General features: G+C 39.9%; 1 protein-coding gene across 1 annotated transcript in view; it reads right to left on the reverse strand.

Moving 5' to 3' along the window:
* LOC128943625 (inositol polyphosphate 4-phosphatase type II-like) overlaps nucleotides 1–22,645 on the reverse strand; it is a 133,267-nt gene extending 110,622 nt beyond the window's left edge. The window contains exons 1-3 of the mRNA XM_054286518.1: nucleotides 22,637–22,645; nucleotides 22,513–22,537; nucleotides 14,342–14,355 (exon numbers count right to left, since the gene is read on the reverse strand). Coding sequence (XP_054142493.1) covers nucleotides 14,342–14,355; nucleotides 22,513–22,537; nucleotides 22,637–22,645 — 48 coding nt within the window. The remainder of the gene's footprint in view (nucleotides 1–14,341; nucleotides 14,356–22,512; nucleotides 22,538–22,636) is intronic.
* Between the last annotated feature and the right edge of the window lie 1,372 nt (nucleotides 22,646–24,017).

A 24,017-nucleotide genomic window follows, 5' to 3' on the forward strand; every position in this document is an offset into this window, starting at 1 on the left:
TTCCTCCTTACCCTATTCTCGCTAATTACTTAAAATGAACAATAAAAAAACCCAAATAACAAAACCCCCCACAAAACTAACCCAGCCGAAGAACCTCTTCCAAACCAAACCATCACACTCAAGCACCTCAAACCAATTACTTTTAAAATTAATTTTAAAAATAATAAGCATTACATATATTCACACTGTCAGAATAAGAGGTCCCTGTATCAAAATCTTCTTTGACAAAAAACCCTGCAAGAGAATAGGAATTTCAGAAAGGACTTGCTGACAGAGCTGAAATTTCCTAAATGCATTCTTGTTGCTGTTCTAAACACTTACTTTCCTTTCCAGTGGTCCTTTATAACAAAGATTTAGAAGCAAAAGGCATCACAGCCTTCATGGACCTTCCTGTGACTGTAAGAACAGGAGTAATGAACACACGTTCATATTTCAGTTTAAGAGTTTTATTGCTAAGTTTTTTCACTAAAAAAGGATGGAGAGGGAAGCAAAATGTGTTTGTTTTTTGACTCCCAGGAATGTGTTTCATCCAGACCCCTGATTAATGAATTCTTGGAAAGGTGCTTGGTCTTCCTCTCTGAAGTAAATGGAGCATACTGCTTTGTGTAGGTAGGCTGAACTCTGCATTCTAACAGAGATGCTCTGTTGGGCACCACTCTGGAGAAGTCAGGGTCACATTTTTCAAATGCACACGGAGTCTGAAAATGGTGCTGACACATTTCTTCAAGCAGTTTTAAAAGTGCCTGAGGAGATACATGGGGCTAAAAAAAAAAAAAAAAAGTATCTCAAATACCTAAAAAAAATGGGAAATTGGATGTCTAATTTGATTCAAATCCATTGAGCAGCCCATTGACATCTCCAGGTGTATAAGTATCTCCCATCAGAATACCTTTATAAAATCTACCCATAAGAGTTAACATACTCTTCAGCTACAGCAGAAGTTCTAACATGAAGGAAAAAAATGAAAAAACATTAAAAACTCATGTTTCCTTCTTAAAAAGCACCTTAGACAATCCAGTCCCATTCCAGACCTTTCAGTCTTTTTCCAGCCCAGTGTATAAGCTATGATTTCCCCAAAGGCTATACAGCACATAAATAGTAACATCTACAGTCTTAGTAGGTTACGTGAAAACTCTGTGTGTTAGGGGAGTAACTTTGTCATGCAGGATAAACTGCCTTTTTTCTTTGCACTGCTGTGGTAAATCCATGCTAAAAGGTAAAAAAGTAACAAATAGTGACATGCAGCAGAGCCTATCACAAATTACATAAATCTAATTCTACAGGTGAATGAAAATTATATAAGAATCAACTGCCTTTGCAGCAGCCAACTGAATGAAAAATATTCAGTGAAATTTATGTCAGAAATCTCCCTTTTGTTCAAGGGTATGATGTGTTGTGCTTTAAAAGACAAACAAGGTAGGACCGTGAAACAGAGGATGCCACAAATCATAAAGCCATTGAAAAGAAACTGTTATTTTTTAGGGCACTTTTCAGAAATCTGTAAGTTTGTCAGCAGAACTGGTTTCATTTGCTACTGACCTGACTCTTCAACTTTCTGAAATTAACAGAAGGGAACTACAGCAGCAAGCACCATGAGCAACATAAAAAGTTCATGGCAAATTTAACAATTTCCATGAAGATCAGTGAGGAATCTACTCTTCCCTTTTTCTCTTTGCTTTTTTCAACAAATTTCCTTTCAGTTCCAAATAAGGACAGACTGATTAAGAATCCCATTATATCTGAAAAGACTGGATTCAAATACAAGTTCTGGAGCTGAAAGTAGGTAAATTTTCATGTACATTTACTGCAAAGAAAATTTTCATTAGCAAGAAATTTTCAGAGTTATGTGAACAGTAACACTTTTAACAGAACCCTCAGAAGAAAGACGTGGGAGCACTCAGTACATGTTGCAAACAACTCTGTGTTTGAAGTGATATCACCAGGGAAATCCTGCAGTCACACATCACTTCAACTTCCAGAGAGACACTAGAGAAAAGGATTTATTAACAGAACTCGTACATTTCCAGCTCTGGATCTGAAGCTAATCAAATGTAGCAACACAAGCACTACTTCAGCTCCCTTCCCTAAAAACTGAAAGGTTAAGGAGAGACAGTGAACTTGATCAGCAGTAACAAGGACTATCTAGATTTAGAAAGAGGAAAACACAAACAAACAAACAAAAAATGTAAATAAAGATACCTGATACCGTAGCCTACATTCCAGCCTTTTCCTTTAAACATCTTGAAGAAACTATACCTCAAAAAGTAGCATCTTTTCTAAGACTGCATGTCTCTAAATACAGGTATACAAATTCCTCCTGCATGAATACGAACTGCTCTATTAACATGCAGCAGACCTTCAATGCTATTCATTGTTTTATCATAGACTGTTTTCATTTTTCATAGGACTTTGTTAATATTGACTCTAGAAGCAGCACACAGGAAAAAGAGCACTAAGCAGCACACTCTGCTCTTGGGTACAAACTCCAGTCTTTACACCTAGCTTAGAAAATAATCCACCTATATGTGACCTCCTTACTGCTCTGAAAACCAGGAGGAGGAGTAAGAGATTAAAGGAAACAACTTAAGCTGCCTTCCAGAAATGAATGTAGAAACCTTCATGTAAGGACATGCACCTTTTAGAATCCTAGCCCTGTCTCCTGCAAATGCCACTGTGGCTGAGACACTAACCTACATTCCAGGCTGCAAGCAGCACCCTGCCCGCAAACTCCGAGCCAGCTCAAGCTCCAGCAGTTACACCACATGGAAATTCTGACTCATCCAGCCAGCTAGGCCTACGAGGTTTAAAGCACTATCAGGCCAAGGATCTTGACAGAAACAGTCCCTTTCCCCCCTAAAAGTATCTCCCAATCAAACCAAACCAAACCTAATTCAAGGGAAATCAAACACACCAGGTGAACATTCTTGGAATTTTATTTCAAACATTTAAAGGGTACTTTGTCTAATATCAGCTTTTAGAACAGTTTAAATTTCATGGAGGACAAGAAAATGAAAGCATTTTAGAAATATGAGCCAAACCAAACGTCCCCATTAACCACTGTGTTCTTCAGGAAGGTGAGGTGTTATTAGAAGTGAATGGCCTCACAGTAACAGGAGAGGCTAATTTAAGATAAAGTGATGATCTGCTTAAAATAACTGCTAATAATAATGCAATATTATTACATTAGTTTAATGGTAATGACAACGTTTCCTTCTTTGGAAAAGCCAACTTACATATTTCATTGAAAAATTAAATTATTTTAATAAAGTATTGAAGGCTTTTTCTCATATGTTGCAGGGCTAATCCTGAACAAGACATGAATACATCACATAAATGAGCAACCACAATAAAATGAAATAAAGTACTTGAATCACTATTTTGGTATAGGCAAGCACACTAGACAATTTGATATTCTCTGAACATGTTTTTAAGATATTAAGAAAAATACTTGCAAAATTCATCACATATAGACACCTGTAGTCAATGGTTACATCCAATTTGTCTTAAAATAAAAGTGAAAAAAAATCAGGTAACTCTAAAAGCAGCTTCATCTAGGAGTTTCAGAAACATCAAATAAACAGCGTGGTCCATGCTGAGCATACAGAACAGGCTGCACACCTAGCAGGGAAACCAAACTGCAAATCTGGAAAAAAAAATGAACTGGCAGGAAAAGGGGGGAAACAAACCAAACCCAGGGCAAATAATGCTTTGCTTTTTCAAACTGCATAACACCCCTTCACTTCTTGTTACCGTCTCTTCAACTCCTTCAAAAGATAGCTCATGGATTATGAGGAACAATAGTTCAGATGTTAAGAATGCCAGTGTCCTATTCCTGTGGAGTTTATGCCACTGGAGTCAACAGGCTTTTTGTCTTCATACTGAATACCCTGCTCATTATGAGTTTCGCCTGCCTGAGAACAGACATGAACACTTCAGGCCCTGTGGTCCCTCCGAGAGGAGCCTTTTCCAGGGGCCACTGAGATGCTGCCTAAGGAACTTCAGAAAGCAGTAGAGAAAAGGAATACATCCCTGCCCTACTATCAAATACTCTGTACAGGGCTAATTCTAAGTCCAGACAGAGTTATTCACCACGAGAGGACTGCAGGCTGATAATGCCAAGGTCGTCTTAATGGGCAATGAAACTTTGGACATGACTATTTTGGGTCAGAGAGAAAAGTCTCTCGGGAAGCCTCTCAATGAAATTGGGTCTATGTGCCTATACTTTAATTTATACTGCAAAGACAGTCTTCTGTCATACCCAAGCCTGAAAGCCATTTGGACCCAGCTAATTATTCAGAACCTTCCTTGTCTCACAGGGATGACGTTATTTCAAAACAGGGTAGCAATAATTGGGCAGTAACCATCCAGAGCTTCCACGTTCAGAGATAATTTCTTTAGCAAGAGTCTAGCAATTACTTCTTTTTGAAAAGCTGCCAAGTTATTCAGCAGGAACAGAGGCAATGAGAATCTACAGCTATAACAATCAAAGACCTCAGTGTTCGATTTCGCTGAGGCAGCTGTGTGCCAAAATCCAAGCCTTCCAAGGATCTCAAAAACATACTAACCGCTGCCTTCTACAGGCAAAAAATCACATTTGTCCCTCATGACACAGACCTTCTGTTCAGAAGCAAACAAACCTGTCTGAAGGGTTCTCAACAGAGAAATTATTTTTCCAACACAAACTCATGGATCTGCATTTTAAGACAAAACATACCTACACACAACTACTCACAGTGTAGATGCTGTTGCAATGAAAGGAAATAGCTTGTAACTCTGGATGCACTTCTAATACACCCAGTAAAACTTCTGTAAAGTAGGGAAAAAAACCCTGAAGCGCTGTGATACAATGCTGCTCCAACTGCTGCTGCCAGATTTTGATGGAAATAGTAGAGACCAATTTCTAAGACACTTACACCTGCACAATTTGTTTTTGCTAAAAGACCCAGACTTCTACTCCACGGAGAGATCTAGAAATTTTCTTTCTTTCACTAAAAATACAGTAACAAATGCCCACGGTCTTGCCTTAGAACCAAAAAGCTGAGCAATGTAGACAACCATAGGCAACAGTGAGATACATGAAGTAAAATGATTTCAGATTCCACCAGAAAGGGTTGTCAAGGCAGATATCAAGTCAGACTAACATATAACATAGACACACTCAAAACCTTCATTTTATCTCACAAGAATACATATGCTAGAAATGTTCTGCTTACTTACTATTCCTGATGTGTGTGACAACATGTCTGCTTAGCAACTTGCAGACGAAATACATTCCTCTACTTCCTCTCCAGTGAGAGACCTCTGAATTTCGTTGACGTTAGTGAGACTGTGTATACAGCAAGGGATTTAAGGATGATAAGCCTGCAAGAATAAAGATCAACAGCTGCATGGTACTCTAAAAGTATTCAACTATTCTTGCTTTAAAAATACCATGATTGCAATGAGAAGAACTCAGGAGGGTGGTGGAGGGTGAGGTGGGAAGGGAGGACAGAAGGGAGGGGGAACAAAATGCACTGAATTCTCATCACTGAAGAATGGTGAAAAAAACCACCAAAAAAAGAATAAATAGAAACATAACCAATGTCTCCCTGTGTCAGTGAATCCTTGGTTATAACCCAAGATCTCACCTAAAAGTAATAAATTCAAGGTGAAAGGACATCTCAGACACCACAAATTGCCAGAACACTACAAAGCAGCTGATGCTCTGCTGAATGCAGTAACTGCTTTGCACACTGAAACCTTGGGCCCACAATTGTTGCTGTTGATAGTGCTCATTCACATTTATGCTGCTGAGATTTTGACAGGACCACATGCACTAAATTCTGACCATGCTACAAGACTGCATTTTTTTCGTTTGTTCTCCTGGCTTTCTGGTCATCACTACGCAAGCTGCATTGTTTAAAAACGATGCATGTTAGAAGGCAGGGATTCTTGCCCTCTCTTTGAGATCACACAATCTGTGACGAACAGGACAAAACAAAGAACAGATCAAAACAAAATCCTCATTTTTGGCATGAAGAAAGACAAGCATGGAGAATTTCAGCCACATGGGAATTTAGCTCTGTAAAATACTGCATAATGATTACATCAAGAGGCTTTGATTACTGTAAAATACAATGATACGTGCACTTCTAACAGCATTGGAAATCCTAAATGATTACACAAGCCTTTCATGTTTATTCATCAAATATTTAAAATACAGCATAGTACAAAACGTTGAACTAGTTTGCTTTGAGAGCAATTTACTGTGCTCTTCCAGCAAAAATTTGCTCAAGAAGATAAAGTCTCACGTTACGTCCAGTGCATATGTTTCTAACGTTATTTTTTAATAGAATTATTTCCTCAGCTTTAGTTTTTAGGTACAAATTTTCAAATGTAAACATTTACTGGTACAAGCATGGCTGTAACTGTAAAAGACACTTTTATGAGGCACACGGCAGAGGAAGAAAAATCTGTTCTAACAGATTGAATTTGCTGCTTTCAATTTCACAGAGCACACACTCCAAAACCTCCAAAGAAAAATCTGGTTCCAACCTCTGAGTACCTGCTCTCATAGCACAGAAGCAAGGGCAGACTTACCACTGCTCCATACACCTTTCTTTTCATCTTTTCAATCCTGATGGGATACTTTGCTCTGTTTGACATCAATCTCTACAAAGGGTGCAATGTCTACAAACCCTTCAGAAGGGGTAAGCAAGGAAGGAGATAGGAGGTGGGGTAGCCCCACATGTTAGGAAGGGCTCTGTTAGGATTGTCTAGAGCTGGGATTCAAGGAGAAAAAGAGAGTTTGTGGCCCTTGGAAGAAAGGGAAAGCAATGCAGGAGGACTACAAGGATTCCATTCGCTTATACAGGGAGAAAATTAGAAAGACCAAAGGCTAGCTGACATTTCATTTGGCGTCTGCCATCAAAGACAGTAACAAATGTTTCTATAAATACGTTAGCTACAAAAGGAGGGCTAAGGAGAACCTCATCTTTAATGGATGCAGAGACACACAGAGACAAAAGACGAGGGAAAGGCTGAGGTACTTCAAATGCCTTCTTTGCTCCAGACTTTAATAGCAAGGCCAGCTGTTGTCTGGCTACCCGTGCATCTGAGCTGGAAGAACTGATCAAGAAATGAAAAACTGACAACAAATAAAAAATGACCAATGAGAACAAACAAATCTCATCCTTGAAGTGACTCTAACATTTCCATGTTGCTGCATTTAGCTCAAGGAAATCCTTCACCCCTGTGGTGTGCCTGGGCTCCCTAGGAGGGCTTCAGTATCCAGCACCAGCCATCCCTCCTGAGGGATGAGCAGCTCCTCCAGTGCCTTGTCCAGTAAAATTTACAGGAAAATGCAATCATTTACTAATTTGTTCTTTTCTTCCTAAGCAATTTTCAAGGCAACCCTTTAAACTCTCAGAGAATACCATTAGTCTCATTGCTAGGTACTTGTACAAACCTTTGCCCAAATGTCAGCTCTTAGAACAAACCTTTGCCTGATGTGAGGCAGCAAATAACATTTGATTGGCAGAGCAGGTGGAAAAGGAAAAGAAAATAGAAAATTAACAAACAGTAGGTTACAATTTTCCCTGAAGATACAGGAAGAGGGAGGAGTTTTCCTCAATAAGAAAAGAAAAAAAAGTAATAAAAGGGTAGGAGAAAAAGTAGTAGATAGTTTCAAAGGGAGAAAGATTTTTGCAAAACCAAATCCTCCCACTAAATTTTCAAAGGTGAGGTGCAAAGAGCAGTAAGGCTACAAATGGACTTTAAGCCTATAACTGTAACTTGACCAGTCTTGACACTTCTCCTCAATTCTCTTACAGATAGACTAAGATATATGAAACCTATTTGTAGCTCAGCCACTTCAAAGAAAGAATTTATATCAATATAAACCCAAAGAAAAGTCAGTAGTTTGACTTTCCCTTTTTGCATCCAAGACTTTTAAAAAATACGGAAACAACTGACAATACTTTAGAGGGATTCAACATGCAGGTGCCTCGAAGAATCAAAAGACGTTCCTCTCCTCCTCCTAATAATGATGTTTAGTAAGAACATCCAGCCTGATGCAAAAGGAAAACTAAATCTATCATCAAATATATATTTATGAAAAAAATAGATGATTTTGCAGAGAAAGATGAACATCTAAAGCTTTAATGCAAGTACTTCTGTGGGTAGGACTGTAGCAGACTACAGTACTGCTCTATTACGGAGAATGAGATAATAGGAGTTTCTAGTTTAAGGCAATATTTCTCTGCAAATCCTGCAGAGACAGCAGGGAACACAACTGATAAAGGGAAGACTTAGGTGTTTTTGTCTTTAAACAAAGTATACCACTTTGCTTCAGCTTTTGAAGATAAACTGTTTCGGTATTTTTAGCATTCGCAGGAATGAGGGACTGTGTGCACTGTGGTGCAGGCAGAGAACGGGAAGGCGAGGTAGAGATTTCACATTGATCTCTGCCAATGCATTTTACACACTGCCCTGCAGCACTCCTGGTGCTCCAGTGTCCCCTCAGCAGAGATGGCAAAGGCACAAGGACCAAACTGCATGGTGGTGGTGGTGTAACAGGGATCAGTGCCCACAAGGGAACACAGAACGCTGTCACTTCAGATTTGGCTTAACTCAAAACGCCTCTGTCGTGATGGACAGGCCTCATTTTCCAGCTCACCCCAGCAGGATTCAATTTTAACAGGGGCGCTTGCAAAATCAAGAAACACACAAAGCAAAGCCTTTTGCAAAATATCATTCCCAGTGAACAGGTTTAATAGAAAATTTAAACCCCAAGAGTTAGAAGACAAGTTATTTAAAGCCTGAGTAATCTTAAATTGCCACTTTACAAGATATATTCCCATATCAAAAACAGAACTTCTAGCCCCACTACTTCTAAGATTATCAAATGAGTCGACTTTTATTCTGAGTGATTAAGATGAAATTTGGGGAGTAAAAAAAGGGAGACCGGACTGTCAAATGCAATATTTTAACAGTATTTTATACATCCAGTTTCTCCTTGCCCTCAGGAGATAACACTGGAGTGGCTGTGTGTAACTTTCAGTACCGCACATGAATTCCAATAGTAATATCCATCCAAAGGAGATTATCTTTGAAGGGATGACGCAAAGATCAGATATAGAAAGTTCCCAGCAGGTTCAGAAAGTTGCTCCTGCCTCTGTTCCCAGCACTTGTCCATGTGTGGATGAAAAAGAAGTGGCCAACTCACTGGGTATGAGGTTAATTCTTGCTGCAGGATAGACATATTCCAAACAAAGAACAACACCCACTGCCTCCCAGATGAGGAGCAGAGGAGGAGGAGGAGTCCACACTGAGTAGACTTCTCTCAGTGGAACACAAAACCATCAGCTTTGTATTCTCTGTGGCTCTGCCATGCAGCAGTGGTACCTGACTCGTGCTATGCAGTATTGTCCCAGAGAATGAGCCCAGCTTCAGCTCTAAATCTTGCCAGACCAAACTGGGCTAACCTACATGCCTATAAGAAAGGTAAGAACAGCATGCCTGTGCAAAAGTGGGACAGAGGTAATTTTTCAACGATTTATAAGCCTATAATTCTGATCTTATTTGACAATGACATAGAACAGGTACAGCCCCAGCATTACAAAAAACCCAACTTTATAAAATCCTAAAGACAGTGTAGCTCAAGCCAGCAAAACATAAATTTGCCCACGGCAATATGAGAAGAAAAATCTTTGTGATGTAGAAACAGATGTCACTATGCATTTCTCACAATATGGCATTACCCACCGATCTGTATGCGTGGCTTCGCTGGAAATATTTAAAGGATATTTCATAAGCGTTTCAGCTACGTTGTTCTGAGTATATCTAAGTGAACTGGGAATACCATAGTCTTTCTTAAAAGTTTCTATTTACGTGAAAACTTACAGTAACAAATCACTTAGAAAGACTAGTCAAAACAAACAAAAACCCCCCTTTCATCAACCTAAAAAGCCGCAATAACAGAAAATCTGACACAGCCAAGATATAATTATGATCAACATCAGACAGAGAAGCATAAAAAGTGAGAAGTGCAGTCTGAACATTCCGGGTGTCAAGCAGAGTGAATGTGATCCCAGCTGCACAGTATTTCAATATAATTAAACCATACTTCTTACATAATGGAAGTGAAGTGACAGTCAAGAGTGAAGCAACTAAAAGCTTCCTGGTACAGGAATACTAGCATTGAAAGGTAATTTTCAAGATTTTTTTTTTTTTTTTAAAGAGCAGGCCAAAAATAAATTCTGGTTGTTTCTCAATGAGGAGCATCTTCTTTCACTTTAATGTTATCACTTGTGTGCACAACTCAAGAAGTATTTAGTTAGTTTTCTATTATAGTAAAATTCCAGCAGATTTGAAAATGAGAGCAAATTCTCTTGTACAGTCAGAGCCAGGTTTAACAAAACCCAAGTGTCATGGTTTGACCCGGAAACAGGATTTCTGGGATGTTGTGTGGATGGGGCCAATGAGTGCTCAGATTTGAATATTGCCATCTGGCCTAACCACTGGGCACTGGGATCCACCTCTGAGAACACAGGGTAAAAGCAGGGCTCTCCCCCGGCAGCTTCTCTTTGGATTTCCGGCGGCGAAGGAGTTGGGTCTCTTCCCCCGGCCCAGTTGCTGGCTGGGCGGGGGGAGGGGAAAAGCCATGCGGCCCGGCCCGGGAGAGGTAGGCCTGGCCCCCCCCAAGGGTGGAAGGAAGAAGTAAAGAAATGCCAGGAAGCAATGGGCAGCCTGTTCCCCCCCCTTGGAGACAGACAGAGAGAGAGAGAGGGCAGCCTGTGTTTGTGTGCCGTTACCTTGAAAGCAGTAAACATGTGCTGGCAGCAGGCAGCCCGGCTGAGGAGATGGGGGGGGTGCAGCCAGGAGTCCAGCCGCTTGGAGGAGTTTTTCACCCTTTTTTTTTGGACAATGAAAACTTCACAGAACATTACCCCTTCCTAGACGAGAGATAAGAGTGGAGGAGGACGAAGGAAATGAGCGAGTGATGAAGGTCTGGACCAGAGAGAGAGAGAGAGTGAGAGATGTTGGAAAGATGGAGAAGAGGGAGTGGCATTTTATGCTGGACTCTTTTGTGTAGCCATGGACAGAGCTATGTTTCCGTGTAATACAGAGACTGAGTCCAGGGGGAGAAATGTCCCAGAGCCAAAGAAGATTCAGTGTGGGCACCCCTCGGCCCCAGGGGGTATATAAAATATGGGGGGGACAGATGTCCCAGAGGTGAGAGATTGAGCTTTTCTGGAACTGGACACAGCCTCCTTAAAAGGACAACCCTGGAAGCAGCCCTGATTCTGGTCCGGTGGTGAGAGCACCGGAACAAGGACGGAAAAGGCCACCATGACACATGGAAGGACTCCCTCTCCTCTTGAGGAACTGAAGTCGAGTATTCTAAAGGGTGGTGCTGGACCCAGAATTGATTTTGGATTGTATTGTATTGGGAATTTGGGGGGGGGAGGAGGAGGAGGAGAGTGTTTTTGTGAGGTTTTCATTTTCCTTGTGTTTTTTTTTTCCCCTTTCTTTTGTGTGTAGTTTGGTAATTGTTTTTGTAGTTTAGTTAATAAATTTTTCTTCTTTTTCAAGTGAGAGCCTGCTTTGTTTATTCCTGGTCAAAATCTCACAGCAGACACCAGAGAAGGTGTATTTTCATGGGGGCATTTGGCCTTGTGCCAATGTCAAACCTTTGACAACAAGAAAATGCTTTACCCGTGATGTACTCACTGCCCTTTTCCCGCCTTCTCTACAGTCTTCTATTTGTGGTAGTAAAATCCTGCTGAGTTTAATTCATGCACAGAATTCACTTCCTATAGTTGCATCAAAATAAATAAGAAAAGTTAAAGTATTTATTTGTGACAAGAGATATTAACTACTTTGAGCTCATTAACTGAGGCAAGCAGTAGCACAGCCCTGATGCTGTGGGAATTATTGCTGTAACACGATTTCTGCAGAACAGCTCAGAGTCCAATCCAAGGTTTATTTCTGCTACAAATGCCCAATGATTTGAGCTCACATCTGCTCTGGAGCACAGCCTGGAAGAGCAGGGCATGCCTAGCAGGCCTGGATTCCCCCCCACCCAAAACTGGATTACCTGTCCGTTTGGAGGAATGGTGGGACTACATTTGGCAGCTGTAATACGTGGCAGCACTTTTTGAAGAACAGGAAAGCCAGCTCTGCTGCAGACTGGAGAATCAGAGCTGTGACACCACAGCCCTGGGAGCAGTTTCACTGCCAAAGGGACATATCCAGTTTGTTTGGTTTGATCTCCAAGCATGGAGATCCGTGCTGTTGCAGCTATGCTGGTAATGATATCAAATTATAGCTCGTTTTAACCTGACTCTTATGAGCCTACATAAACATCCAGACTTGAAAAAAAATCACCCAAACTAATAGAAAGCATGATGGTTTCTAATTAATTACAGGTAAGAAAGTCAAGTGATAGCATGACTGAGATTCTGGGATGTAAACAGAAGTGGAAATATTGCCACAGACGAAGTTGCAACTAGGGTAGCCTGGGGTGATTCACATATGCTGCAGCTCATCTTGATTTAAATCTTGCATCTTATTTAATTTTTTATTGCCTACATCCAGCTTAAAATGGTTGAGTAGTAAAAAATGCTAAATGTATGTAAATCAGAGATGAGATCAATACTTGCCCCCACAAAAAGGTCCTACAGCACAGATCTAGAATGTTTCACATAGGAACAATACAAATGCTACGACAAAAGAGAAAGGTATTATCTCGTGATTTACAAGCTACATCAGTGGGATTCCCTGGGAGAGACTCTAGTCCTGAACTACAATTGTAAGGAACAGTTACAGAAAGTCCTTACATGTTTGCAAAAAGCTTATCAAGTTCTATTAGTTCTCTAGGGTAGATCTTCTCTTTCATAAGTGGCAGTAGAGGAGCCTGGAGCTAGAAAAGCAGTAACACAGGGAAAAAGTACTACCAACCCAGTTCACTTTTATCACTTACTGATAGGATATTATTTTCCAGCATCTGTCAGTCAAAATGAAACTGGAAGGGAAGGACAAAGTCCAACTCCATTAACTCAATGCCTGTTACCTGTCCACAGGTGACAACTCTATTGAAGAAACAGCAGATCCCATTTTAAGTCCCTGTAGTCTAATCCAACACCAAATTTAAAATATATACATTATAAAATGCATATACATGGCCCTTCCCTTCTTAAACAGAGAAGAAATTCAGATTTGATGCTTAAGACACTCCACATATTCCCATGAAAGAGCACAGTGAGGGGACAGAAGCAACCTGCTGGCTCACAAAGGTTGAAAATTTAAACAAATAGACCAATAATTTTCTACCTGAAAAAATTACAAGTTCTCAAAACATAGAACTTTACTTTTGTAAGCAGCTCAAAGACAGTCCCAAGCTTCAAATCATGTCCTCGATTACCTTCTTCTAGATAATGAACATATATACAGCCAGGACAGAAGCTTGCACTTGCTTTCATCATGCTGGGTGCCAACTACAGAGCAATTCAGTCAATTCAACACAGGTGTCAACGTGGCCATTCTTGATGGCTGAGAGCAAACTAATCAGCTGGACTCCAGCCTGCTGCAGAAGAAAAATACACATCTCCCACAGGTCCTGTTATGACATCTAGCTCTGTCCTAGGCTAAGACAAAGGCTTAGCCCTTGTCTAAGGCTGTCTTGGATTATCTGGAACACATCAAATAGTACTCAAGCTCTTTATTTGGCAGTTTAACCACTCAGATTGTTCCTCTGACCTCCATGTATCAGCCCAAGTGAGTAACTCCCAAGAATAAAAAGCTGACTCTGTACTCAAGAGTCTACAACACTGGAACCCCAAATGATTCACCTTTAGCTGTAGAGTTTGGACTGCTACAAATCAAGAACAAAAGCAGCAACAGAAAGCTGCAGGTATCACCACCCAAGAGATTAAATAGGAGTAGCTCTCTCCCAAGTTACAGGCTCTACTGTCATTCTGGTTTATGCAGAGAAGTAAAATATTATCAGAAATATATTTCTGAAAAGTTATTCACAGCAGTGCTATCAGAGTCTATTCCATGTGTTCTCTGCTCTCAAAAAGCACAAGAGAGCAGTCTTTTCTTTGCCAGGAATACCTGTGCTGACTCATGTAACCAGTTAAAAAGCCAATAGCAAAAAGCCCACCTTAAGTGCATGGTTCTCTTTCTCTAGTCTCTAACATATCAACAACAGATGAAGTAGATTTTAGGCACAAGAGAACAACAAAACCAATTTGACATCAAACCATCTCCCCAATTTGCTAATGAGAGCCGAAGAACAACACAGCAAGAAACTCATTCCTCAGTCAGATCTGTGCACGGACTGAAGCAAAGCGCTTACCGTGTCTTGGGATTTATCTTTGACATCGTAGACCGTGAGTTTTATTTTAGTTTCCTCATAGATGGGGTATTCCGGTGGGAAGGTCACACCAGTCAGAAACAGAGGATCTTTTGTACCCTGTGCAACATGGGCAAACACTCAGTAAGGACAGCTGAGCAATGTGAAGGGTGTCACTGTGGAGGTACAGAAACCCAGAGGGTGCCAGCTGTCTACAGCAGAGAGATGGAAACAGCTCAGTTTTATTACCCAATCAAAGAGAAAAAACAAACAGCCTTAAAACTTTATCAGGAAAGCTAAAAGCAAACAAGCAAAACCCAAACAAAACTACAAGAACTTCCTGGAAAGTTTTTTTAACTGGGAAGGATATGAAGTGCTTCAGAGGCAGAGCCTGCTATCACATTTTTAAACAGCTCAGCTAGTACCAGGTTCTGGAATACAACCTATAATAACCAAAAAACCTTTCTTACTCCCTCAACACTTTTTGAAAGTACCAAAATTTCATCTTAATTTAGATGAACTAAGGATTTAACATGCACACACATACAAAAAAGAGCAATCTTCATTAAGCCACAATACTGAGTGTATAGAAATGCTACAGAGACTCTCAGTATTACATTAAGGATACTGATTTTGTGGAGAGGGGATTGAAATATTCCTCTTTAGGCTGTACTGCTATAAAATAAAATTCCTGTGCTTTGAAACATTATGATTACACTTAAAAGCTGTACACAGAACTAACTATATCATAGCTAAAGATGTACAATTAAATGAATAATGCAAAACATTATTTATAATTTCTTCATGTTTAATTACACCTAATTGCCAAAGATTACCAGGTGGGTATCATTAAATTTTCCATTAAGTAATTAAAAAAAAAAAAAAAAAGGCTTGTGCACGACAAAGGTAATTTATCTTACGGATTAACTTTCTGTGACCCTGCCTTGCCCTCCACCAAAGCTTGACTACAAAGCCAAGAACCTTGATAAAACAAATTCAGGAATTTATTGAGGTCTAGGACATTGTATTAGGAAATGCATCAACTTCTATTTCAAAGAATACATGGTTATCTATCCATCTTTTGCACAACATCATTCCAGACAGTCTGCAATGAGACATCCTGATCAGATACAAGATATTTGAATTAGACAGTTTCAGGATGGTTGAGGGCTGAAATCATAATAATTTAATTAGTAGTTGGTTGAAAGTAATCACACAAAGACCTCATGAAATATTCTCATTGTATTTAAGAGTTAAAACAAGCCTCTGGTGAAATCATGTGTGTGTTTACAATGAGACTTTCCTGCTCTTAATGAATCTCCCCTGTAAGTTAAGCAAGTTACATCTACATTGCTCACCCTTCATTTTCTCTGAACCATTTTCGCTGTTTCTGACACCAATGCTTACAGGGCAAAGTCAGGATTAGCAAAGCAGCCTCAGACGACTTTTGTTGTCACGTATGGTACCAATTACTAATTCTTACATGTAAAGTCACAGACATTACATACACACATTTCTTTCCCAAATTATAGATCTAGAGTAATATTTTTCAAATTGCAAAAGCATCAGCTCTTTAATGGAAAAAATAGAACAAAAACCAAATAGGATAACAGACCATGTAATACACCTATGCTTTTCTGCATTTAAAAATACTTTCCAAACTCACTATACTCTTAATTAAGTTTTATTTTGCATTGCCTTGTCCCTTCATGAGAGCAACTATTCCCTGTTTCATTCTAAACCTGTGTCTGGAGAATTGGAATATTCTCCATGCCTCCACTTGGAACAACAGAGCTTTCATGAGAAGCCAAGTGAATTTCTCTTGATCCTGCTTAAATGCCAAGAACTACAGCACACTTCAGTATGCTTTACTAACTGCCAGGGTGTGCTTGTCTTACCTGGCACTATGCACCAACTTGTTTTATTCCTAACTCACTTTCTAAGGAAGAAATGAGCAATGGAACAATCAGCATGTTAATTGAGTAAGGAAGACTCTCACCTCCACGATTTCAGTGCTCGAATACCGCGCGGCAATGTGCTCTGCTGGATGCACCACTGAGACCTGGACAAACGTGCTCAGCTTCCGATCACGAGTAGCAGCCACTAGACCCTTGCACGCTGGAGACAGTGCAAAATAAAAATGAAATACTCCAAAGCAAACTCCAGGAAAGTGCTGTCAGAGGCACAGGACAAAGCAGACCACGCTCCAGCTCCAGATTAAATCTCCAGAGATGAGTCCATTTAACAGAGGAAGTCCCTTGGAAGTAACCTACCGAAATAGGAAGTCACATGCCGCAGAACTGAGCTGAGGTCTCCTTTCCACTGAAAACATTTGCAGCTTCTGCAAAGCTCCCTGCCAGAGGCTCATCAGCCCCAGCCCACCAGTGTGCACGCGCATACGCTGCAATAGTAAGGAATTTTACCGAAGTACTCATTTCATTTGCCCACAAAATCTCTTTTAGCAGCCTGATTGGATCTTCTCTTGTCTGACAATTTCCCCAGTTACACAACCTTTTCAAACACATTCTAAAACAGCTAATTGCTACCAGTGGTTAAGCTGGTTTCTATCGTTTGTTACTACTTGTGAACTTAGAGCTAGTTGTCAGGTATAAATCTACATACCTAAAAGCAGGCAGCAACAATCAATTCTTTTGTCAGGGTATACAAATGAGAAATGCATTCTGCCTATGTGGCATCATTCTTAAAACCCATTCTACCTCAGAGAGAAATTCTGTTCTAATAATTCACTTTTATCCTGGACTCAGAGTCCCTTACCATGAGATCATTCTTTACACTTCCACACCTTATGCCTTCAAAATGAAAGGGTCAAAGCACTGAAGAAAAAGAAGGAAGGAAGAAATAAATAAACGCATCATCAGCTACTCCACAGAAGGGACACAGATTAATGAGCCATGCATTGAAATATATATGTATTTTATATATATATATATATATATATATATATATACAGGAATATACAGCAGTGAACACTGCTGTGGGATCTACCCAGTGCTTTCTGCAGGGCAATAAACTATCCTGGGCTCCCAGAAGCCTGAGGCAAGCAAAGACAAGACCATGGTCCAGAGAAGGTAACTGTCAAGAAAGAGCTGAGAGTATTTTTATGAGCCTGCATTGCCTACCAGGGGCTTCCTCAAGTGCAGCTGACCTTTACCTTTCCAAAAGGTGAGTCAGATTATCCTCACAGCAAGCAAGCTTGGTCTGATGAGAAACCAATGCTACAAAAGCTCTGATACATACAAAAGGCCAAGTCAGCTTGTTTTACACCTTTTTTTTTTTTTCCTTTGGGCTCGAACCTGCTGCTGGAGTAAATAAAAGGAAAACTAGCTGAAGCTTTTTCACTACTCTTTTATTACAGTTAAGAGAGGCAGGGAGACAATTAAATCTAACCTTCAGAGATTAAAGTTTTTGCTTTAGCCCAAATTGCCAATGAAATCTCCTGGTATATAGTTTCAAATTGACCCCTATTTTAATTTGGTGGAAAAAGTGGGATAAGCATAAAAGTTTGTGCATGATGAAGCCTTCACAAAAGAGCTGATGTAACAGCACCAGGCTCAAACAGCGAGTTGCCAGCAAGTCTTTGCTGCTAAGACTCACTGCCTTATTAAAATGACTGAATACTAGCACTACTTGACATCATCTTAAAAATTACAGTCGATGTCGTGCAAAGCAGTTGTCAAAAGGCTCAGCAGACACCTTCTGACGCTATTTGACTTTGTCCTCTCTAAAGCTGATCACGAGTAGTAGCAGATCACTGAGATTTCCAAATACAGCCAGTTCCCCCCACAGAACCTGACCTCATGCCACCATACAACCCTTAAATACTGCACTCCATAATCATCTTTTTAGAATGTAGCACAGTTTCAGAGGAATGGCAAGAGAGCTCATGTTCACCAGAGGCTGGAACAGCGAGACAGTCCAATTTTTCACACCTACCACACAGGAAGGCTAGCTGGCTCACAACTCACTAGAATGCAACAAAAGTGAGAAAAACAAAGACACACAGAGACACCTAGGAAAAACAAAATCAGACCCCCAAAAAACCTTATCAGTGTCTCTGGTAGGAGCTCTGCAGCCGAACTCTTGGAAAATGTACTACCGCATGATGAATCGAGGCAAAACCCTCACAAATAATCATTTGATCTAGTTGTGTCTTGTCTCAAATACATTATCTAGATGTGACTAAATCTTTTAGCTGCCAAGAGCACAGGCTTTTATGCTACTGAGAAACCATTAACAATAGGAAGAAGATTTGCACTAAGTGGTCACCACCTTGCTGCTATCTGAACATAGGAGGCAATTTATTTCCATGACAGTACTGCAATCCAGTCATTAGATTATTTTTCCTGTAAAAAGGTGGCCTAGCAGCACGATCTTGACTTTCATTGGACAGAGCTGACAGAAAAATAACTCATCTGCATATCTCCAGTAGGGAGGATCAGCACAAAGCATCAGAACTCTTCGGGAAACACTGGTGCAGAGGATAAATGAAATTAAATGAAACCTTCATCTACTTCGATAACAGTGTTATTTATCTCTACTGTGACACTGGACTAGTGTTGTTCACCACTCTCCTTTCAGTCAGAGAGGATATTCAATAAAGTTATCCCAGTAAAGAACACAGAAGTTGCCAGTTTGAGCCACAGTACATCACTTCCCTTCAAAACAGCCCAAATTAAAAGTTTCACAAAACAAAAGGACTACTTTTAAGCTGATGCCAAAGAATAGAAGCTTGTTATATCCTGTTCACAGCCTGGCAAGCTCCACAGCCCCATGCTGCATTATCGCCCTTTCAACAATTTTACTATCAGCACCTTAGGTCTTCAAAGAAACAAAGTGGACAAAGTGAAACATTACGCAGTTAGGAAAGTATGCTATATATTTAAACAAGTTTGTTAGGTAGTATAGGCATGCCCCTCAAAGAGAAACTGATAAAAACACAAGCATGGAAGGCATTCTGAGGCTGTTTCCTTAACTGCAAATGTAGCATCGTGAGAGCAGGTAACAACATCAACTCACTTTCCACCATAACCTACGCCCAAGCAGAGCACAGGTTATGTTGCTTCTCAATGCTTCAGAATGTCTGAATTAACTCTGGAAAAATTCATCGACAAAACACAGTGAAATGAAGCACCAGCTTGTACTTACATGCCAAAAGTATATGAATCTACTCATTGTGACTGTTGACTCAGAGTGTAAAAGCCTGAGTCATCCATTCCCCAGTGACCAAACCTTTGCTGAGCCTATCAGCGTACAAGGAATGTTTAAGGAAGAACCGCATTAAGAATAACTTATGCTTTAATATCAACAAAGAAAAAAAGTTAGGATAGCAGGAAGAAACAAATCCTCTACTGATATTTCACTGTTCTCTGTGCTGCACTGACAGGATGACTGTGCCCTCTGCCCTTCTGAGTGTGTGCCTACACAAAGAAATGAAAGACTGGTTACTGTTTCCTCATGGGACCTTGGAGGATTTTTGAAAAATGTTATTTCTATATTGGAAGAGAGTACAGAGAGAAAAACTAAAAAAAAACCTATTAGTATATAACAGTAAGAAGAAAGGAAACAAACAAAACCCAAAATAGAAATAGCCTGGAAATTCACCATCTACCTTCCCTGAAACTGTAACACTTCTGACCAGGCATTTTGCACTCTCTGCTCCAAGCACAAAGCCCACTGGAGCAAAAAAGAATTAGTCTGGCAGAGAAACAGAGAGATGCAGCATCTCCCAGAAATGGAAAAGATCCAGTAGCCAGAACAAACAACACAGGCAGCGGGAATGAAAGACATTCCCAGCTCAGAGTTGTTTGGGAAATGAGGCAAGAAGGATATCAAAAATTGGGAAATGGCATTGAAACGGAATCGTTTATTTTTGCTAGTGAGGAAAAATACAGTACCCTGGTGAATGTCTCCTCATACTCTGGATTCACACAATGTATGTATCAGCCCATCTCACAGCGTGCAAGGTAGCTCTTTCTTTAACCAGGGACAAACACCGTTTCCCCACAGCTTCATTTCTTCCCGTATTCCAAACCAAAACATTTTCCAGGGGCTGGCTAGGAACAGGAATTCACAACACAGCCCTGTTGTCTCCAGGGTATGCTATTTTGTACGCTGTCCAAACAACAGAAAATGAGTAGCATCTGATGGCAAGGGGCATGGGAAAAGCCTGTGCCTCACATGCACATATATATGTGAAGGTAATGTTCAAATTTTTACTCATTCATCGACAGCGCAGAAGCATTATTATCCCAGAGCAACTTAGTTTATAAGCAATAATGTACAGTCTGTCTTGATAAACTAATCAGTAAGGTGTAGCTATTCCTTAGTGGGCAAAAGGACCTGATAGAGAAGGGAATGCCAGACTTGGCAATTTGCAATGTGGACTCCCAGAATAATTCACCATGCAAGACTAAATTAGAATGCCCATGCTATCACAAAATGAGAGCACAGTTACACAGCCATGCAACAGGTATGCATTAGGAGGGACACCTTTTAATTGTAGCAACCAAAATAGATGCTCAGACTCAGGTGAACTCTATCATGAAAAGAAACTCAGGGCAACAGAAAACTACATTGGAGCATATATACAAATAAGTAAAGATCCATTGATTTTTACCCATGGAGACATTCAAGATCACTGTTCCTGTCTCTGGGGGTGAGAGGCTTCTATAAAAATAATAAATCTCTTCTCCAGAACATACGGCTGGTTGCCAAAGTAACCTAGTTATATTTTCAAGGAAAGGTACATACATAAAACGATTAGTATCCTTCAGGGAGGTATGTAACAAACAGCAGGAAGAAAATTTCTACCAGTAATCCAAGGAGAAAGATGATAGGGAAGTCTTACCAAATTAATCATTAAAAAAAAATAATCTCTAAGACCTACAAGTACAGGTTTTGAGGGAATAAACCCCCACAAGCACAAAACAATATGAACAGTACTAACCATACATAATCTATCAGTATGCTGCCCAGAAAAACCTCAGTCATCAGCCACTTAATTTGCAGCTAAAAGAACATAATTATTTATGAGTCACTGAAGTAAGATACACATGAATGCTGCTGGGGAGAAATGCTGTACGCTGGTAAGGGATCATGCCCGTGAGTGGAGATGCCAGCTGCACTCATCATCTCATTTGCAGATGAAGCGATTAATGTGGTTAGAATCATCAGGGTGCAACCCAGAGGTGATCTCTCTCAGACCAAGTTTAGAATCACCAGGGTGCAAACCAGAGGTGATCTCTCTCAGACCAAGGTTAGAATCACCAGGATGCAAACCAGAGGTGATCTCTCTCAGACTAGGGTTAGAATCACCACCAGGGTGCAAACCAGAGGTAATCTCTCTCAGACTAAGGTTACAATCATATGTGTTCAGCACCCATCCAGTGCTATTCACATTTGTTGTGCATTGATCTGCTGCTAACGTCAGACAATCGGTTCCTGCACATCCACAACCTTCCTCCAGCTTTATTTACAGTTGTGAGAACCGAGTTCTGTCATCTTCATGCTCTAGGCTTCAGCTACACAACAGCAACATGAGGAGAACTTAGAGCTTGGCTTAGAAAAGCTCCTCAAGTAATGAAACAAACTGGTTTTGATCAAAATTTTTAAACTTCTGTAATTTTTGAAAATGCGTCGGAGAATACACATCTGCTTATTGCTTTCAAGTAATTGCGAAAAGATATTTTTTCCCAAGAAGATTTCCTTACTGAGCACATTGTGACTCTAATAGCACAGCAAGCTTTCTCAGAGATGCAGCAGACTTGTGACAGCAAGGCAGATCTCTTGCTGTTTGCTTTAGGTTATCAATTACCCTCTTTCCTTCTGTTCAAAACTATTCTACACAAGGCACCAGCTCCTAATGATATTTAGGCTCTTCTCTTCAGTTTTGTAGGGAGAGAAATTAAGAAAGAAGGGGGCAGGGGCTTGAAGCCTTACAAAAACTTGCTATACATTACTAATCAAAAATACATCCATATCAAAATAAATTTTGCTACTGCAATTCCAATGCTGCAATTTATTTTGGGGTTGTTGGTATTTCAGAACACCACCAAAGGGTTTGAATCTTCATGGAAACAGAGCTAAACACCATTTTCTCCTTCCCCTTCTCCTAATATTGTCATATCAAGTATCTAACGACAAAGGAATCTTGCTGTAGTTTCTCTCACAGATTTCTAGCTATCCAAAAAAGAGAGTGGTTACAAGTTAAAGTAGCAAATGAAGAATCAGAACATCTGCAAATGGTAAGCAGAACTCCATTACTCTGTGAACTATTACCTGCTTCATACCATAAGCTTATACTGGTAATCACTTCATCTGAAATAAGATGATGACTGCAGCTGGCATCTCAACAAAAATCACTAAGGACCTATAACAATTAATTTCAGATTCCATTTAAAATATATATTCTTCTGTTTACTAACATTTGACATCTCTGTGGAAATAAAATAAATGTAAAAAAAAACATCAGCAACACCACAAGAAAATGAAAAGAAACAAAAGTGCCACGGATTGAAAGCATCTTAAACATGTCAAGTATTTCATTGTAGATGATCTGTGATCCAAATACTTCTTCCACCTTAGAGAGGGACAGAACAATTCTTCCATATCACGATGGTTTAAAATTCTATCAAGCAATGTTTTGTGCTGAAAAGATCTCACCTATTTTTTCCTTTTTTTCAAAGAAAATATTCCTAGACATACAAGACATGAGAACTAAGTAATTTAAAAGAAACAAATGAAATGAAAATGATTTGTAAATGGAATGAAATGAAAAGCTGTCTTTTAAATAGGAGCTAAATGTTCAACAGAATTTTTGTACCAGGCATTTGAACTATTGCACCAGCTCCTTTGCCCATAAAGAGAGGCATTTAGCATTTCAGTCTTTTCCAAGGTGTTCATGATCTTCTATGCTGATCTCTGTGTGTGCCTAGGTGTGTGTGGAAGGGGGGGCATGTGAACAGGAGTGTGTAGGTTTGCTTAACCCTTGTTGTGGCAGATTCATGCCTCCGCTCCACATTTTGTTTTAGAAAGGTCACACAGAGTGGATATGAAGTTTACTATCAACAAGAGATCAATTCCCAAACCATCCATTTGACTCTACCTTATAAATCATGTGCTTTGTTGCATATTTGATCAAACATACTTTCAAGCCAGATGGAGGAAGGAGAATGTGGGAATCCCTCCACTGTCTTGCGACTTTTATGCAAGTAGCTTTTCAAGAAAATCATCCTTTCTCTTTTCAATATGTCTGGAACAGGCATGATGGTGGTGTCAACCTGTTGGAGTTTTTCTTGCTGGGAGAAGTTATACAAAAGGATTGGTTTTTCCATTGAGCAGTTAGTGAAAGCAGCGCAGGAATACACTGGAAATTCAACTGGGAGTTCCTTTTCCCCGCAGACTACTTCCAGAACGAGCTTGTCCGCTGAAGCTGACTCTTTTGCTCTCTTTTTGTTTCTTTCCTATTTTCTTGGCTTCTTTGCCACTATCTAGACAAATTCGGATCTTTTTTCCCAACTCAAATCTCAAATGGTTTCAATAGTCTGATAGTGATAATACATTTTTACAAGGAATTTTTAAAATCTTTCCTCCAGTTAAGAAAGTCAAGGACTTAGGTCTTTTTCTTCCCTTATCAATATTGCAATGAAATTGAGAAATA

Source organism: Melozone crissalis, unplaced genomic scaffold (genome assembly GCF_028551555.1).
Source record: "Melozone crissalis strain CALT ecotype California unplaced genomic scaffold, PUWL_Pcris_2 ptg000050l_1, whole genome shotgun sequence".
NCBI classification, from domain to species: domain Eukaryota; kingdom Metazoa; phylum Chordata; class Aves; order Passeriformes; family Passerellidae; genus Melozone; species Melozone crissalis.